At 32.8% G+C, this 20,173-nt stretch overlaps 3 protein-coding genes across 3 annotated transcripts; 1 reads left to right on the top strand and 2 right to left on the bottom strand.

Annotated features, from left to right (window-relative positions):
- Positions 1-384: 384 nt before the first annotated feature.
- TRIADDRAFT_56305 (uncharacterized protein) lies at positions 385-3,485 on the bottom strand (the record flags this gene model as incomplete). Its single annotated transcript, XM_002112331.1, has 9 exons — positions 385-651; positions 742-840; positions 962-1,153; positions 1,811-2,036; positions 2,123-2,217; positions 2,319-2,506; positions 2,605-2,823; positions 3,120-3,173; positions 3,446-3,485. The coding sequence occupies 9 exons, from the start codon at positions 3,483-3,485 to the stop codon at positions 385-387; spliced, it is 1,380 nt and encodes a 459-aa protein (XP_002112367.1).
- A 1,141-nt stretch (positions 3,486-4,626) lies between these two features.
- TRIADDRAFT_56304 (uncharacterized protein) lies at positions 4,627-10,270 on the top strand (the record flags this gene model as incomplete). Its single annotated transcript, XM_002112758.1, has 22 exons — positions 4,627-4,739; positions 4,880-4,919; positions 5,177-5,288; positions 5,550-5,635; positions 5,845-5,907; positions 6,082-6,240; positions 6,320-6,403; positions 6,689-6,753; positions 6,874-6,986; positions 7,105-7,195; positions 7,303-7,432; positions 7,589-7,698; positions 7,952-8,030; positions 8,110-8,176; positions 8,506-8,555; positions 8,662-8,763; positions 8,881-9,014; positions 9,170-9,215; positions 9,295-9,410; positions 9,506-9,565; positions 9,986-10,022; positions 10,145-10,270. 22 exons carry the CDS (start codon positions 4,627-4,629, stop codon positions 10,268-10,270), a joined length of 1,983 nt encoding a protein of 660 aa, XP_002112794.1.
- Positions 10,271-10,860: 590 nt separating this feature from the next.
- TRIADDRAFT_56303 (uncharacterized protein) lies at positions 10,861-17,365 on the bottom strand (the record flags this gene model as incomplete). Its single annotated transcript, XM_002112330.1, has 24 exons — positions 10,861-11,002; positions 11,080-11,151; positions 11,321-11,403; positions 11,486-11,696; positions 11,745-11,819; positions 11,941-12,070; positions 12,185-12,243; positions 12,352-12,444; positions 12,791-12,865; positions 12,936-13,084; positions 13,196-13,241; positions 13,334-13,404; positions 13,501-13,546; positions 13,688-13,821; positions 13,896-13,993; positions 14,185-14,221; positions 14,330-14,455; positions 14,599-14,615; positions 14,764-14,942; positions 15,256-15,354; positions 15,474-15,528; positions 15,722-15,830; positions 16,735-16,833; positions 17,306-17,365. The coding sequence occupies 24 exons, from the start codon at positions 17,363-17,365 to the stop codon at positions 10,861-10,863; spliced, it is 2,265 nt and encodes a 754-aa protein (XP_002112366.1).
- Between the last annotated feature and the right edge of the window lie 2,808 nt (positions 17,366-20,173).

Here is a 20,173-nt window from a genome sequence, read left to right as displayed (position 1 = left end):
ACCCAGTGAGTACCGTACTATTACACATTTGAACTAGCATTAATTGCCCAAGTTAAGATAAAGTCATAGGATAAATTCAATGGTATGACAGGTACTATATAAAATAAAAGCTCTAACAATAATTTATAATTAAGAAAAACTGCAAGACAAAATTACATTTCAACCAAAAGTTGATTCGTCCAATATGTAGCGTCTATGTTGCCTTTTTGTCAAAGAGTATATCAATGAAGATTTACGGAAAAACTATACAATATTACATTTATGCTATAATTGTAAATAATTACAAGTTTAATGGCTTACAAATCGATCACAAACAATGTTGTTACAAAGTTTATTTTTTAACTTAAATTCCATACTTTAATATCGACAAGTCAAAATTCAATACTACCAATCTAATGAACCGAGAATTTTATTTTCGATTGTTGTCGCAGTCTTCAAAGCCTTTTCTGCATGTTTTTTAGCAGTATCTATTCTATCACAGTTGTTCTCTGCAACCTCTCTAGCTCTTAAAATATCCTTACGTGACATGATTTTGGCGGTGTTTAAATCATTTATTTTCTCAAGTAATTCTTTAATCTCATCTTGTCGTTTGTCTAATCTCGAATTTATGCCAGGGCACAAATTTGTGATTTTGTTAATAGCCACGCTGACCTAATTTAAAAGTACGAATGTTTTATGAAATGCTGTCTCGATATTAATTCCATTATCGATGCGTGTAAATCACTTTCGTTATCTACGTACTTCTGAATTGAAAATTTTGATCACTTTTCTTTGCTCGGCGGTTGCACCTTTATTGCTTTCAGACAATATCAGTTGAATTAATCCGCCATCTTGATTTGCCTAATACATATAAAACCAGCTTATTGTCACAATTTAGCAAATTTATATGCACTACGTACGAGCTGAAAAACTTAATGAGTTTGTTAAGTACTTCAAAATGACTCAAAATTAAATAACTTACTTCGATATCATTATCTTCGCCAATGGTGGTATCTAAACCCTGAAGGCATTCTTCTATTGGCGCTTTAATATCTGAAATTGCTTTAGCTGTCATACAAGCAGCTCTAAAATTGTATAATGAATTGCTAAAGGCCGCACTAATTCCCACCAGCAATTTCATAGACATGTTACATTGCTCAAATTCGTCATCAAACTAAATAAATTAAAGATAGGCAAAAAAGTACATCATAAGAATTATCTAGTAAGTATAGTAGATACTATTACAGAAATTTCACTTTTACATTGACAATTTTCGTTGATGTAAGGTGATTATTACTACTGAGCTAAACCTTCAAAAACGGAGGCAGTCTCATAATAATCATTCAATATCATCATAGAGCAATACGGATAATGATAGATTCTAGATATTTTAACACTATAACGGTAAATTCATAATGTCTGTAGAAAAATTTAATCACTCTTAAGGCAAAACAATAAAATGGAAATGCAATTTCGGTATTTAGTATAGTATTTTATCAAGATATTTTACGAGATGTAAGAGACTGCATATCAACTCTTTAAAAGTTAGCAGCAGTCGCCTTCCATGCTAAATACTAAATAACTTTAGCCAAAATATTACAAAACAATTTGTAGAATCCTTTTGTACAATAATTAATAAAATAACAGAATGAAGTTATAAAACCTTGAATCAATTAGGCGAAAAAAACTTATGCTGAAATATACATACTCGTATATCCACTGTTTACTAGCAATTATGATTACTACAGATTTATACTCGTATTACTAGTAAGAAAACTTTTTACTTTATTATAGTACTATTTAGTAATCGTATGCATGTTAATTTACTAACCTCAGGCATGCCAACTACTGCCAGTTTCTGAAATTGTTGTTCAGGAGGAATTTCTTTTTTATCTTTAACATTTTCCTGTAATTTTTTGCCTTTATTCGCTAATGCTTTCATTAAAGAACGCTTCTTTTCAGTAACATCTTGAAGATTTTGCTCTATTAAATAACGAACCAATGACTGCATTGCCGTATGAACACTGCCATCGCCACTTTTCGCCGAAACTGTCACGCTATTGATAAGAATGGAACCAAAATTATGAAAACAGCAAACTGTAAAAGCTACGATAAAAAATTTACATTTACGATTTATTATTACCTCCCGATAAAATCATTATCTTGTGCAATCTTTTCGAGAGTATGCACAATTTCTGGAACGCCGCCTAGTTGTCCCTCATGCAGCTTCGCTTCAACCTATGATACAGGATAAAGAGTATAATTAAGTTAACTATAAGACATAGATTAATGACGGCCACTTTAACCTATTTACTAATAAACTGATAGCTATCCAATACCTTATCAAACTTATTTCCCATAAGTATAACTGGAATTTTTTTATCAGATATGTTTTCAGCTCTTTTCTTTGATTGCATATCATCACCCAAATTATTTGTCTCAGTTGAGACAAACGTGTTATTAATAATATCTTGCTTCCAAAATTCGGCCCTCTCAACATCGTCTTTGTCGCTTAAATCGACTACCACTAAATATTACCGTTTAAGGATGGAAGATTAAAAGTAAATCTTAATTTAAAAGGTGGCATTAACACTTAAGAGATAAAAGATATATATCGAAATTTACCAACTGCAGCATCAAGATCTTTATAATAACTTCTCCTTAATTGCATATCTTCTTCACCGGGCATATCCCATAAAGTTAGCGATACTAATGTGTCTGCGGGTATGTTTAACTTCTTGGTAACATTAATGATATTAACAGATAGTGTGGGTTGATAGCTGTAGTCAAATTGATTTTTTGTATATCTTAAATAAATGCTGGATTTGCCAACTTCGCAACTACCTGTTAAGATAAAGGTGAAACCCAGTAATATCTATGTAAGTATTTTTCTAACATGTCCGCATACTGTCTATCGTTGTGTCTGATAAAAATAAATTACGTCTGATTTGTGATCACTTTGACTATTTTTAGGCTTTGAAATTCGTATTACGGGAGATGACGTAAAATAATACAATTTAAATATATTACTATTTTGATCTATAGACCAAAAGAGTTGTGCTATCGCTGCCTCCGTTCGATCAGGATCAATAACTCTAAAACATAATTAATGCTTTAACTTGACTTGCCATATTACTTACCGACAAGGACAATTTTAAATGATGGAACTTTCACTTTTAAATTTACTTTTAAATCTATAAGAATAAATTCATTTTAATTTAGTTCATTCTCTAGTAAAATGCAAGTGAAGGTGGTAAATAAATATGCCATTGGTAAGTATACTTATCGAAACATGACCAATAATCAAAATTACTATTACACCACAATTAACTTCAGATATTTCTAACTGTATCATTATCATATAACCAAACATTAATTTTATTTTAATTTTAAATCATAAATTTGCGCGAAGAACAACACAAATCGATAAATGAAGAGAAAATAACGATGATAAAATTTCATATACCGGGAATGTTCTTCGATTTTGATGAAGCACCAGACCCCATGATGAAAATACGGCTTGCAAATTAACCAAAAAAAGGTATGATTATGTACCGTAATTCTTAATTGTTAATGTTGTAGTTGTAATCTGAAATACGTGTTGATTCCGTGTATACTGATCCGATCTAATGAGCTAGAGTGGATTGATTGATGTTAACATGTTAAGTGGTTATTGGTTTTTGATGTGTTTCGGATTTAATGATAAACTGCGACTGTGATCGTCTGACTCAATACTTGTACAGTATTATTGACGTAGGAGCGTCTACTGGATAGTGGAGATTGAGCGAATAGAGTAATGTAAGTACACTCCTATACTGTACACTGTTGACTCACTGTATCGAATATATCGTAGAGTACAAATATACTAGAAATCAACTTTAAACAGTGATATAATCTACGCATACTACAGCTACACCTAATTGCATAACTTTAGCAGTAACTACGGAAATGTAAAAGTCCTCAATTGACTAACCATCCCTTCTATCCTTGATGGATGATCGTTTCTATGGAAACATTGAGGTCATACTATAAAATTATACTGTTCTGTACACAGTACGTACCGTATGGCCCATTGACTGTTGTTCTAGTCATTCGACAGTACAGTATACCGAAATCGGAAGCATTTTTAGCACAGTACTGTACACTCAAGGATTACAGTACATGTATTGTACTAAACTGTATGAACTGTATGAACTGTAAAACGAGGTTACAGTGAAAACTCAAGGCTAAGTACTGTACCGCGATTTCCTTTATGTGTGCATCTTGCACAGCTCTTGCAGTGCTCAAGCCTCTGCAAAAATGGCCGTGAAAGGATAAGCAAACTTCCGCTGTTCTACTGTATTAACATCCAGAATGTACGGTAGAATACTGATTTTTCTACATGCATTTGCCCAATGGTACGCTAGATGAGTAACTTATTTTACGATCTAATTGATGACTTTTAGTAACGGGCCTTTCTTCTACCACATTTTGGTATGAAATAACCTAGTTGATCCAAGCTGTCACCAGGTAAGCTGCTTTAGAGGATCTGCTATGGATTAGCTATCGAGGATAAGTGGATCCAAGTTTCAATCCATGTGCCTATGGGAGTTCTAATTGATTAAAAGCTTATACATTTACCCCCTCAGTTCAGGCGTAGAAACCAATATGACGCTTAATTTAAGATGCAAGGTGGTAGAACCATCCTGGAAAGTATTGCAACACTATGCCTCGTATGTGAGAAATACAGCTGCAGTGTCGCTCGTACGCCATCATGCGAGGTACAAGTTACGATATTTGAAGACGGGTAGACTTGACTTAGCAAATAATCACAAATTAGTTCAAGAAATAAGAGTAAAGATTTTTACTGTACTATTCTTTAATTTGAACTCGAATCAAATTGCCCTTATTATCTGGCTAGGTTATCAACATCAACTAACCTTACATCGAAAGCTGCAGAGGTAATACGTAAGCTTGATTGACACTGATGCCCCTACGCTGCGCTACAGCTTGATAAGACAATTTCTCAAATTACGCTCAGTAATCTCTTACACTTTTGCTGAAGATGTGCTTGCTTTTCTCCTATGCAATCTTGTACCTTCGAAACTGTACACTAGTTTTATGCACTATAGTTAGACATGCTACGATTAGGAATAATCATTCTTTAATTAATGTTAAAATAAGCTTTTATAAACTGCTGTCTCTACTGATATCATAGCCAATTACGGCTCTCTCTGAATTTCCAGTGGAAAAAATTCGCAATTTTAGCATAATTGCGCATATTGATCATGGCAAAAGTACTTTGGCGGATAGATTGCTTGAAATTGCAGGTAATATAGTTACTACTTACTAGTACTTATAAAACTATCAATTTTAAGCTAAGATCAGACAAGTATTCAGTTGTTCGTAAGTCTCCATACTACACCCTTACTGTATTACAGTTGTCATAGGTTTGTAAATGTCTGTACCATAATGAAATTTCATGCAAATCAGATTAATTTTAAATCATTCTAATTTTAATGATTCATAATACTACTAACTAGCAAACGTCGCGGCTGTATAATTTTGGTCATGGTTGATCTTTTTCATAGGAGTTATTCCAAAATCAGCAGAAAATAAACAAGTTTTAGACAAGCTGCAAGTAGAGCGAGAGAGAGGAATAACTGTAAAGGCTCAGGTGAAATGCTTAATTTGCTGGTTTTAATATTGTCTAAGTTATTACAGTTCAATAGAAATATTAAGATTAACGTTAATTTCCCATAATATTCTAAAACTTCACACTAATATGATTCATAGTTGATAAGGTCTTATATGTCATGTACGAGCAGTATTTGTGTGCTTGTGCTACTTCATCTTCATGGCTCTTCTACTACTGTATCTCATTAGACTGCCTCTATGCTTTACGAATATCACGGTGAAACCTATCTCCTTAATTTGATCGATACACCTGTAAGCTTAGTGTATTGCCGTTATATTTATGCAAAATTTCCAATTGTTAAGACTATTGAAGATTAACATGCTTAAAAGAGCGTTACTTTCGTATCAACAAAAATAAGCGCAAATAAAATCATTCTCTTGTTAAACAAAAAAGTGCGTGAAAACTAATAGCTTATTTTTACACAGGGCCATGTTGATTTCAATTACGAAGTATCGAGATCGCTTGCCGCCTGCCAAGGTGTACTTCTAGTTGTGGATGCATCTCAAGGTGTTCAAGCTCAAACTGTTGCTAATTTTTTCTTAGCTTTCGAGGCAGATTTGAAGATCATTCCTGTCCTTAATAAGGTTATTATACAAACCTTATCTCAAAATTATTGTAAATACTTGAGATCGTTTGATTAATGCTCCATTTTATCACTGATAGATTGATATGAAAAGCGCTAATCCCGACCGAATAGCTAATCAACTACAAAGAGTATTTGATATTGAACCTGAAGAAACTATGAAAGTAATTCATTATAAATAACTAAGGAGTTTTTCAATATTTAAATTGGAATCTTCGAAGGTTTAAGATAGAAGCTGTAATTAAATTACTGAAGTGCTATCAATTTGAGAAAAGGCTTATGTGGTTAAAATATGATGCATCTATAGCATTTTCAAACAAGGCTAATTAATTTTGCTCTTCAAGACAACAAATAATATCCAACAGGATTATTATTATAGATCCTACCCAAGATTATTAGCATAAGAAAATATCTCAATTGTTCTAGACAAATCTTTTTTTTATGAACAGGTATCTGCTAAAGATGGCACAGGCATTGATCAGCTTCTACCAACAATTATCGAAAAAATACCACCGTATGTTATGTGTTTTACTCTTGTTTGCATCAAATATAATATAAAGTAAAAAATGCATCGCCCATTGAAACAACTACAAAAATTCATTCATATTCGTTCTTCTCCATTAATTATTATCAGACCGACATGTGATCAGCAAAAGCCTTTGAAAGCGTTATTGTTTGATTCATGGTATGATCGTTATCGAGGCGTCATAGGCTTGTTAGCAATCAAGGATGGAAAATTAACAAAAGGTCTGCTTAAATGTCGATAAGTTTTAATTTTACCTGTATTATGTTGTCTTTGCTTAATTACGTATATTTAGCTCTTGAAAATTGGTAAAAGATAATTTGGATTAATTAATTTCCGTAGGCGAAAAGATTCAATCGGCTTTTAGTAAGAAGCAGTACGAAATTCTCGATTTAGGAATTCTCTATCCGAATGAGAAATCAACAAAAACATTGTACGATTAGTAATAATAGGATGAGAAACTGTTGTGATATTAAGTAAAAGTTACAATGTATGATATAGCTTAGTGTCTTAGCCATGTATCTTGTATTATTGGTATAGAGGATCTGGGCAAGTTGGTTTTATCGTAGCTGGGATGAAAAGCACGAAAGAAGCTCAAATTGGAGATACATTTTGTCATGTGAATTGTCCTGTAGACGCACTACCTGGATTTAAGCCAGCTAAATCGATGGTAGGTCCTATGAAAAGAGCAGTTCATAAGTCAAAACAAAATAAAACTGTTTGAAGATGAGCAAACAGCTTTACATTCTTGCACTATGCGATTGTAAGGTGATAATTGCGTACTAGCTTCAGCTGTTAACAAAATTTATAATTATACTTATTATAGGTATATGCAGGACTCTTCCCATTCAACAAGTCAGAATTTGAAGTTTTACGGAGTGCCATACATAAGTTGACTCTAAACGATTCCAGTGTTAGTGTACACAACGATAACAGGTACAAAATCTTTAAATCGATTCGTAAGCCAATAGCATCATACAGTGTGACATTTATAAAACATTCCTAGACTTCGGACCATATTTAAGTAACTTAGAAGTAGCTTCTAATTCTATATCTACTCAGCTTAATTTCTTAATGACATAGTAACTGTTACGAATATAGTCATCATAAGAGAAAGCTTCCGTAAAAGCTCTTTAATGTAGTATGCGTATAGATCAGTAAATACTATATTCATCATTTTACTTCCTAGTGCTGCGCTTGGCCCAGGTTTTCGTCTTGGATTCCTTGGATTATTACACATGGACGTTTTTAATCAGCGACTGGAGCAAGTTAGTTTAACATTTTATTATTTCTACAAGTAAAGATAAAGTTAACTTCGCAAAAATATTTCGTTTATATTAAATATAGGAATATGATGTGTCGGTAGTTATCACTTCTCCAAATGTTCCGTTCAAGGGCAAGTACAGATATGCATGTATAAATATCTTATAGACACAATTTAAGAAAATATTTACAATCTTGTTTAATTAATGGTATCTTGGATAATACTTACGTCATTTAATCATTTATTATTTCCTACGTAGCGACCAAGCATCAGTGGTTACTTTAATATAAAAAAATGCATATTATTATTTGTCCTGGATTGCAGTTTTATAGCTATATGCGATTTATAAATTATAATAGTATAGTACGAGAATATCGCAGATTTCAATGATCTCTAATAAATATATTTTTGTTTTATTTTATTTCAAATCTGCAGTTATCGGTTATGATCGCTAACATAATTTTAAAATTTTACTACAGCCATTTTACGTAAAGAACACGAAGAAATGGTTATAACCACGCCCTCACAGGTTTTTAACGTTTCCCATTATTTAATATTCTACCTGATGTCATGATAACCACGCATTGCAATATTCCATTACTAATCAACATTACATACTTGATATTTCATCATAGTTTCCAGATATCGCTCAGGTTGTAGAATATCTCGAGCCAGTGGTGATGGGAACTATCATATTTCCGGATAAATATATGGGGAAAATGCTGAATTTATGCCAGGTTTCGCGATGCGAATCTGATAAGAATTGCTACTCAATTGGCAAAAATATCAGTAATCTGTCTACTATATTTTCAATGGTATACTAATTCGTTCCTGATTGTTATATTTCCTTTTAGAGTAAAAGAGGGCAACAAGTAAATATTTCCTATATCGATGAAACGAGAGTAATGTTAAAATACATTTTACCTTTACACGAGATTGTAATTGACTTCTATGATCAATTAAAATCGCTTACATCCGGTTATGCAAGGTAACAAGGAAAAATTTACCCCAAAAATTAAATACTATCGATGACTTCTTCAATATTATTCATGCGTTAGGAAAAGGATGTTTTATTTACTTGAAATCGAAACAATCTAATCTTTACATTTCTCTTTCTGTATTCTCTCTTAATTCGTGATTCAGCTTTGATTATGAAGATCATGGTTATAGATCGGCTACTCTAGCTAAGGTGCGAAATAATAAAATAGCTTACAAGATTCGTCGCTATATGAGTTCATGTTGAAATATTGTAATTGCAAAATATACAGATGGAGATACTACTAAACGGAACTCCTGTAGATGCTTTAACAACGGTAGTACATGAGGAAAAGGCTCGTATTACGGGTAAACAAGTATGTCAAAAACTGAAGGAGGCAATCCCAAGGTATAGCTAATTATAATGATTTGCATCTATAAATATTCTTTTGAGCTTCAGAATGGATTCTCTTATTCGTCCATAAATTTAAAATTTTTGCTTAGACAACTATACGAAGTTGCGATTCAAGCTACAATTAGAGGCAAAGTGGTAGCACGAGAGACGTAAGTTCTGTATATTTTGTAAATTTCTGTGCAAGAATACAATGTATAAGCTCATTACCGTAAGCGATGCTATCCTTCAATCTAACCCGTTTGATTAGCCCATAAATTGTGAACGATTTCTAGTTCCGATAGTATGTAAGAATAATACAGCAGTCCGATACAGATCATTTACATAACACAGTACGTAACAGAGTGATAGGTGGCATACTGCTATTTCATCTTCCAATTATTACTGTTTCTTAGTAGCCCTCTTACTTTTTAAGTGTAAGTTATTGACAGATGAGTAACGTACATATATGTCTTCAAGTATCTATTGCTGTATTATAAGTCTGACTGATCATTAGTATGTCGTAGTGAGCAGATCCGGCTAGTAATCAATAAGAAATTATAACAAGCCTAATTATGTTATTACTATATTAGGATTAGAGCTGTTCGAAAGGATGTGACAGCAAAATGTGTAAGTAGATTTTTGTGGTTTTAATATCAAAAGTAAACCGCATATTCATTAGCCTATTGTCATTAAATAAATGCTTTTATATATAATAACGTCGATTTGCTAAATTCATATCATCAACGCAGTACGGTGGCGATATTACTCGAAAATTGAAATTACTCAAACGCCAAAAAGAAGGTAAAAGCAGACTAAAAATGATTGGTAAAATAGAAGTTCCTAAAGAAGCCTTCCTGGCTGTACTGAAAAGATAGGACGACGAAATGATTGTAAATTATTATATTACGAAATCTACGATTTTATTCGATGTTATTAATTTGAATAATTAGCAATTATGTGTTATAATTTTATGATCGATGTCATAAATATTTATAAGATATTGTACAAGTTAAACAGTTACCAAGCAGATATTTCTAGTTTTTAATTCTATGAAATCTTCCGGAGCGGTTCAAGTAATTTGAATTAACCGACAGAATTAATTGCTGAAGACAAATTTGGCATTAGATTATCTTTATTTGTCTGATGATACAATACACATACTACAGTAAAATTACTAATGGTAATACTATAAGAATAATAACTTGTGCGGCTTCATATACCTATTAGCAAATATCCGCTTTAATACGCGTACGCAAAGTAATGAATCACATAATATTTATACGAATTACGCAAGTATGCTGTCATATACATAGAGTAAATTTTACAAAGAGATCAATAAATAATTATAACTTTTGGCCACAGTTTGTGATAATGTGCAAATGACACCTGTAGCTATCTCATATAATGTACAAAGCAATATACAGTACTAGATTATGACACATTAAACACCCTACAGTACTAGAATTCACTGATATTTATTTGTAACTAAGGTACAGGGTCCTTGTTGATCATTTACACCAATATCGCACGCTATTTTAAAGGCTTTAAAGGAATCGGGATCGACAATATCATGGAGGTCACAGTGCGGTTCATATTTTTCTGTAATCCTAGTTGAGAGTAAATCCATTGATATAGTCAATATTAACATTATCAAGTCTTAGAATTATAAAAAATATTTATATACTTGGTGTAGGAGCCTTCCAATGCCGAATCACCCAAAGGCGTAGCACTTATGAAATTTTCAACGTGAATGTACCTACAATAAGTATAAGATCAGACAAAGTGATAGAATTTAGTTAAGCAGCATATCAAAACAGAACTGACGTAAAGTTGTGGGCAAATCATAAGAAGTACATTTTAATGAGCAGTCCACAGTATCTACGGCTAGTCCAGAAGGTGCATAAATTATATTAAGTAAAATTCACCTTTCCATTTCCGACACATCTTTGGGTGGTAGTTCCTGTAATTCCGCTTCATATAAATCTTTCTTGTTCAATGATGGCGTTCTCTATGCAAAACATATAATAACAATTTAAGCACTTTTAAAGAAAACATCAAATATCGTTATGCAATTCCAAAAAACTATTTACCTGCAAACTTGCTGTATGATCTCGATGACGGACACTATCTCTAGTTGCAGATGTAGGCATTGGTTTAGATTCTTCGTCGCTACTGATTCTTCCATCTTCATCACTACTACCTTCCTCATCAATCAGTGATGGAGTTCCAGCAACATTTCGAGGAGCAATCTTATATTTGCTACGAACGCGTTTCCAAATACAGACATAATACTGATAAATGCTAATATGCAGATAGTCTTCAATTCAATTATGGTTCATATCATCTTACCCTTTAACAACTGGCTTAGTACTAGCATAAGCAGTAAACGGGTGTGGGTCAACTACTGAAGGCGGCGCGAAAGTCCTAACAATTGCAGTGTAATTTTGTCGTAACCAGTATTAGTAGAGGACTAATTCAAAAAAGAGCGTCAGTTGACGGCGACAAACTGAGAAATGGTACGTGTAATTTAGAATTTTTAACTTACTTGCGAGTAGAAAAGATATAATTTCCCCAGCACCATTCCAAGGAAGTATAACTGAAAGGTCGATAAAATTCATAAAACAGGTCATATTTTTCGCTTTTATCTTTACGCTTCTCAATTTTTCGAAAAAACTCTAGAAAGGTATATTAAACGTTAGCTTGACATGAATACAGGTATTATTAAAAGAGCTTATTATTTAAATTACAGTATCGACAAAAATGTAATGGTATAAAAGTAACTGTCTTACTCATTCCATATGGATATGGCAAGTAATCAAAGACTTCTCTTTCAAGCCATTGAGTATAACTGTAAGAAGTAATCGGATAAGGTTAATCCATTTTTATCATCTAACAAAATCGATAGCTTAATGACAGCGAATGGAAGCAAATCCAATTTATAATTATTAATTTAAACCTAATAATAACGGCATATGATTTCTTTTTGGGCTTGTTATGAAGGTGGTAGTCACTACGTAGATCCCATAAACTTTCGGTTTCTTCCCATGGTCTGTATATTCCCAAAAATAAATTGATAGAATTCTGTTTTTCGACATCTGCAAGTAATATGTAAGTATTGTAAGTGCAGATACCGTAAGATAAATATTCTGTAATAAATTACAAGCAATCCAATAAATCGTTTACCTGTGAATGAATTACTGTAATATCTTGAAATAGACTGTAAAATGTCCTTAGAGCGAGAAGACCAACGTGAAACTTTCCTGTACGATCGTATCCTTAAATAGGATCATATTGAAATGAATTGAATAAAGAAACTAGATACGATCCTTGATCACATTTTGAATGATAAGATCACTCTATCATAATAGCATACTGAAATATAGCCCAAATCGTACCTGTGAACCAATTGTGAACCGCCGTATTGCAAGGCAAGTGTATCTCCTTGTGATTCATATAATTCTTCCAGTAATCTATCATAAATATCAAGCAAAATATTAGAAATGATTGTTATAAATATAGTTAATGTAGATTCCTACGTACTTGACCGCTGGGGTTTCAAATTGGATATCTAAACTATCCAAGATACCTAAAGAATACAACTGTACTGCAAGAATTATTTTTCCAATCATAAACTGCGCTGTATTCGTTCTATCCAAACAGTCCACGCAATTTAGCCGTAAAACACCAGTCTATTCAATTACACAATGAATGCAATAGTTCAAGTTAAACATAATCAATATATTCAAGTTAAACATAACCAATTTATTACAAGTTATTAAACAGTCTAGTTAATGTTTCACCTGTAAACAGCCTGAATCTGAATATCCATGACCATATTGGCTCTTCCTAAATAACATTGAAATTTCGATTGTATAACGCTTAATTAAAAATATGCACGGTAACTTTCAATTTTTTTAGGTATAGATACTCAAACTTACAAACTATCACCAAGCATCTTATGAAAGTGAAGTTGAGGTCCACTATGGAAGAAACCGGTTTTTTTGATAGACTAGATCGGTAATGATACAGTAATGGAACATTTTTATATCACGATTTATAATCATGGCCAAGTTTTGTTGAAATAAACAATTTTAACTCTGATTACTTCTTCAGCAAATTTTTCCAACCAAGAAATAACGGCCCCATCCTTCCTAAATAATAAACGACAACAAATTACATATACTCAAAACCGACCAAGCTGTCGTTTCGACAGCCAGATATCTCTTAGTACAATAAAATGATAGTACATAAAACTTTTAGAAACTGATGAACTTAAAGTTATACTAACATACCGTTTAGATACACGCGACATATCCCAAGCTACGTATTGTATTTTATGCTCATTGGGCAGAAATTGATTTAAATATTCGATCGTAGTTTCTAGTTCATTACTCAATAGTGACTCAAAAGGCTTTTTATCCTTTTTCTAGAAATACCAATTCAATATGTACAGGCAGGTTAGTATTCATACCACTTGTTCAGATATCAAAGAACCCCTACCTTGACGAGGTTCAAAACAACTATTGGAGCTCCATAGTGTTTTAAACAGAAATTGAAATGGTGTCCAGCAGCTACTGCATAAGGATCTACTCTATCCACTGCATAGATTTATAATAAAAATAGTTCTATATATCGTTATACAGTCAACAAATACGAATATCATACTCTAACGAGCATTAGTACCGCTGCAGCTTTTATTCCATATACAATATCGATAACTAACTATATAACAAACATACGATCACTGTATTACGCACACGTAAATCGCGCAATATCAACAACTCCTTACCAGATATTGGTGGCTTAGGAGCCATCCCAGAATATACCTACAGTAGGTTTGAAACGAACATTTAACATTGTTACATGTCGCAGGTACTTTTACGTCTAGCAAACAATTACGAATTATCTTTAAACACTACGCAATTTTTTGCTACCTGTGACCAATATGCAGGAACGGAAGCACGTAGCTGTACATACGATGTGAATCGGCCACTTTGCAGAGACGTTACAATGGTATCGAAAACAATCTGTTCCGTTTCGACGTCATTGGCTACATCACCCTAACAGGATATAATATTTTATCTAGCAATTAAGACGCCATCATCAATAGCTGTAGCAGAGCTATTCATATTTAATATAATAAATTAAGTTGAAGACTGCCAACTTGCCTCATCATTCATTCCTCTTTTTAAAAATCTTGTACCTGCATATTTTCTGGATCTACGCGCGATAAGGGTTACATATATTGAACGGCCATATATAGAAATATCTAAAACATTACATGGACGCAAGCGACATCATCTTAATAACTTTTACCGTCAATATCATTACCTTAGCAAAATTTCAATAAAATAATAATCAACTTTACCTGATTGAGCTACAAAGCCGTGAATAACATGGAGAATCCAATCAGGATGAAGCTTGTGCTCTATGCCTGATAATAAGTACTTATTCCAGATAAATTTAGAACACGGTACATGCTCGCTTTCTGCAGTTCTTGATGGATCAGCGTTTAACTTTGATGCAGTCATGTTGTATTGTAAGGTCCTGGTAATATCATAGCTATAACTGAGATGATCGATATTTAGTAAGTACAAGAAAACAGTAGATAGCGGATAAATTGTATTGCAGTAATCAATTTTACAAAGGAAACATATAATTTAAATAGTTTTCCCTAAATGCTATTCATTAAGATGTACCTAAAATAAAAGTTGCTGGATAAATCAATATCTTGAAACGCTTTACGATATCTATTACGTAAACATGACGTGATAAAATAGTTCAGTTTCAAATATTCAATCACAATGCACAAACTTGCATTATTGTTGAAGACATGAAATTAACTGAAAAATAAACGAACTTCGTCTCTTCAGAGCGATTATTACGTTGATCGGTAGGTATATAGACCATTTTAGTATCAGCAACACAATAAACATAATGTCCACCAATGGTTGCAACACTAAAGTGTATTTTGTGCAAAAGAGCGAAAATGCACTTTATTAAGAAAGTTTTTATATAATAATTAAGCTATGGTAGTTGATAAATTTGTTTTATGGTCCTCAAATTGTAACAACTTACCAAGCCCTTTTTGTAATCACTATAATATAATAACCTTCCAGAAATCTGACAAAGCCTATTAGAAACCAAAAACATACTATTATGTTAATTGAAATCGTTCTACAAGACTGATTTCTAGAAATGTAGCTTTCACTCTACAAAACTTTTGTCAGATTATGAGTAACAATCCATGTAGTTGTTAGCAACATCCATCAAGAGGTATGTAAAACACTGTTTCAGAGAGTTCTGTCAATTCTAACATTCATTACCTAATAAGCCATAAGTAGAGGTAATATGGCGCACAGCACCTCCATTGCGATGGCTTTTTTCGTAAAAGAGTTTTAATTTGGTGTTCACTTCTTTAGCATTATAAATCATCTAATATGAGTACAAAGATAATTAATTCTCGTGAAGGCTTTATATAGTCATCAATGCAGTGTAAACGTACATGCGTAAGTAATTATTGCAGCTAATTACAATTAGTTCTATTTTAGTTCTACCTGATCACTCAATTTTACAACTCTATTGCGTAATATAGCCAGCATTATTTTGCTACAATAATGACAGTTACAGCATCGTAAAATAGAGTCATCAGTAAAGTTGAGATCATTTTATTTGCAACAAAATCTAGCCTACATTTTGACATACTGTATATTCATTTGTTCGTATGTGTAATTGTACTCTTAATACTATACTATATGTATATTAGCGTAAGAGCTACTGGAAGTTGCTACAGAAGTACCGATATAATAAGTAGACTACAGTCCAAAAATAGTTATTTTAGTTCAATTTTTAGTTCTGCCTAATCACCTGTACTTTATTGCATCATGTAAAAAAGCGATGCTATCACAAGTATCTATCCTACTACAGTAAACTACAGCAAAGTAGTCTCGTTATGGCTACTCTATTAGCAAGAAATATTGCAGCTTGATTATAACATTTCTTTAATATCTATCCCAAAGGAAACGCACTCTCAATCTATGCCATATGTGAGTACTAAATATACTAGCAACAAAACGTCCCAGCATAACCTCTACTGTCTACTGATTTTTATTACATAATCTAGCCCAAAATTATATTATCATAGTCCGTCTATCAGTATGAGAGTAATCTATAGCCAAGCAGTACTAGTTTAAGTTAAGTTGTTGTACTAGCAACAAAACCTTGCTTATTGATATTTATCTCTATGCGACTAGGCCGCAAAGGATAGTAATAAAGTTATTCAAGACTAGCATTCCTTGGTAAATACATCTAGATTGTTATTTTCATGATAAATACTTACTCCATCAACATGGATTGACAATTGAGTAGCAACTTGTCTATCAATTTTCATCATACGGAAGAGAGTTTGATCGTTGTTGGAGATGATATAGTAAAAGACCTATGCATCGCCGTAAAAGGAATAGAGAATGCAATATCATAAAAACTACGGTAGGGAACAGTGATTCTGCTCTACAAATATACTCGTATATTATATCATGTTACTTCTTATGGCGTAGGAATTAAAAATGGGAATAATTTATTTTAATAGATTGATCACACTGCAAGCATGATTCCACCTTATCACGGTAAAACTAGAGCTGCTGTTATTATTATTATAATTAATTATGACTTTCTCCTAAACTATATCAAGAGTCTACAGTATACACGAACGATCATCCATTTGCAGTATCTTTGCAGAAAATGGGACGTATCAAGCTAGGTTTTACTTTACTTTATTTACATTGCTTAATGACTAATCAAGACTGGCGAATAATGTCTTGGATAACAAGTAATAAAATTAAATATCCAACATTCATTAAGCGATCCTATCCTCACAAGATGCAGTCTCACTTATCGCCATGTTTACTAACCTCATGACCTTCATACAAAGCTCCATTTTGGAATGTTCGAATACGAAAATGGTCATCCATCTTCAATCAGTTTTTGAATAAGATCAAGTTGAGCCAAAGGGATAGTCTAGACTAGACTTATGATTTGTAAATAGTAGACAGAAGACCAGTAGTATTTTTTCTACCCTTGATGGCAAAAGTAACACCAGTGGATCACATCGAATTTGGATTATTGCGATGGCGCTACTAATTGCCACTGCAGCTGAAAATTGATCGATATAAGCTAAAACATCAATGGTTGATCATTTTGAGACCAGTTAGAATCGAGTAAAGTCTCACCATAAGTCCTACTAGTCCAAGAGAATGATTAAGAAAGTAAAATTGCAGCATGGAAATCGCTTTTCTAGCCTGCTGCTCTTCTAGCTCGATTGAGTCAACATGAAAGTGGTGCACTACCCCCAATGCGTTGTCTTATAATAATACAGTATGAATCCACTGGAATGTATCGAGCAGTACATTAACATATTCGCTCATCAACGCTTAGTCACAACACCCTTTATCGCACCTATTTTATACTGAAATTATTACAATACAGTCATGTTCAGGTAATAGTATAGCAAAGTATAGCATCACAGCCTAATCAATACCAACTGCATCATGACCTAAACTCCGAGCGAGATTGATTGATATTATTACATGTATAATATTACATACATTCAGTCCTTTCAGCATAGTATTAAACACTTCCATAGCGCAATTAAATCTGTTAATAGGATTAGTATTTATGCTTAACGCAAGGGCATAGTATACAGTACTGTATATCCAAGTATTTATTGCATGGTAAACAGCAGCTGCACAACGGCTTGAGTTCCGATTTCAGCGTATTGCTAAACACTTCCGTAGAACCATAAAATCTGTTTATATGATTTGCATTTATGCCTAACGCATGGCATATCTATCTCATTTTCTACTATCAGTTAGTCCTTCCGAAGAAATATCATTATAAATAGCAGCTGTATAACCACTTGAGCTTCGAAGGAGATTGATTGACTAATTGATTGATTATATATTAGTAACATACTGTATATATACAGTATATATATAATTATAATTATATACGTTTAGTCCTCAGTATATTACTAAACACTTTCCGTAGAGCCATAAAATCTATTCACAGGATTTGCATTTATGCTTAACGCATGGCATATCTATCTCATTTTCTACGATTAGCTAATCCTTCCGAAGAAATATCATCATAAATAGCAGCTGCATAACCACCTGAGCTTCGAAGGAGATTGATTGATTGATTATATATAGTAACATACTGTATATATACATATATATATAATTATAATTATATACGTTTAGTCCTCAGTATATTACTAATCACTTTCGTAGAGAAACAAAATCTACTAATATGATTAACTTTTATGCTCAAAGCTATGGCATAATCAGCTAAAGCCCGAAATTCTAATATTTTTATTCTTATTTCGAATTCTAGCTGAAATATAGAGAGAGAATGCCCAGGTAATGTTCTAGAAAACGCCTTTTTTTACAATTATCATAGATTTGACATATATATTGACTAGTTATAACATGAAGGAATATTTTCTACGATTAGTTAATCCTTTCGGTGAAATATCGTATCTTGATTTTGGTTGGAATCCACCTATGCTAAAATCAGAGTAATAAATAGATGTATTACAGTACACATTTGTTCACTCTTCTAACTTTAGCGCGAATTGAATCCAATTAAGCAACACTCGATATTTCTCTGAAAAATTTCATTAGTTCATTATGGAGAAATGTTCCATCATGTTGACTAGTATCATCAACCTTTTCGGCAGTCGGTATCCGAACATTGGAATTTATTCGTATATTTCCCTCATTCTATAATTCGGTATACATTAATGCATTCAATCCTCCAACTTCAGCACGAATCAAATTCAACAAAGATTAATACTCGATATCTCTGCGAAAGGCTTAATTAACTCATTGTGGGAAAATGTTCCATCATGTTTATTGGCATAATCAATCGATCTGTTTGACAATTGGTATCCAAGTCTAGCAATAAACTCGTGGATTTCCTCGCTTACCAAATACTGGTCCAGAATACAGCACAGAGTTATTTATTTATTTCTCTATTTTCAGTGCGAATTGAATCCGACAAAAACCAATACTCGATATCTCTCTGAAAGGTCTAATTAATTCATGATGGGAAATATTCCATCACGTTTATTATTATAATCAATCGATCTGTTTGACAGCTGGTATCCCAGCATTGGAATAAATTCGTAGGTTGCCTGCATACTGTGATACAGTATACAAGCATTTACTTATCCCTCTAACTTCACCGCCAATACTGTAGAATCCAACAAAATCAACATTCGATATTTTTCCGAAAGAATTAATAAACTAGTCTCGGGGAAATGGCCCATCATGTTAAAGTAAACAATCCCTCCATCATTGATTACTAATAACAAATTGAAACATTTTCCCCACGATTAGTTAAAATCCATTCGAAAATAATATTTATCATGTATTAATTTTGTTGGACTTTATTAGCCCTGCAGTTCGAAGAATAAATGAATGTATTGCCGTATGATATGCAGGAATCTACGAGCTCAGCGCGAACAGGATAGATTTATACATAAATGATGAGTACTTGAATTTAGATTTTCCTACACGGATATCACGATAGATTAATTCATTAATTAATCATTTGGGGAGAGTTTAGTCTATTTCATCTGTTTTTGGATAATATTTGTGTTGAACTTCGAGGTAAGAGATAAACACGCGTACGCTTAGATAGTGTTTGAAAGTTGTATCTATGAATTCGCCATAGTGTCAGTATTCCAAAACTACCTGTTCAAGCCCTAACATTATAAG

This window comes from Trichoplax adhaerens, genomic scaffold, assembly GCF_000150275.1.
Source record: "Trichoplax adhaerens TRIADscaffold_5 genomic scaffold, whole genome shotgun sequence".
Lineage (NCBI taxonomy): Eukaryota > Metazoa > Placozoa > Uniplacotomia > Trichoplacea > Trichoplacidae > Trichoplax > Trichoplax adhaerens.
The sequence above is the reverse complement of the archived record's forward strand: the minus strand, read 5'-3'. Positions and strand labels throughout refer to the sequence as shown.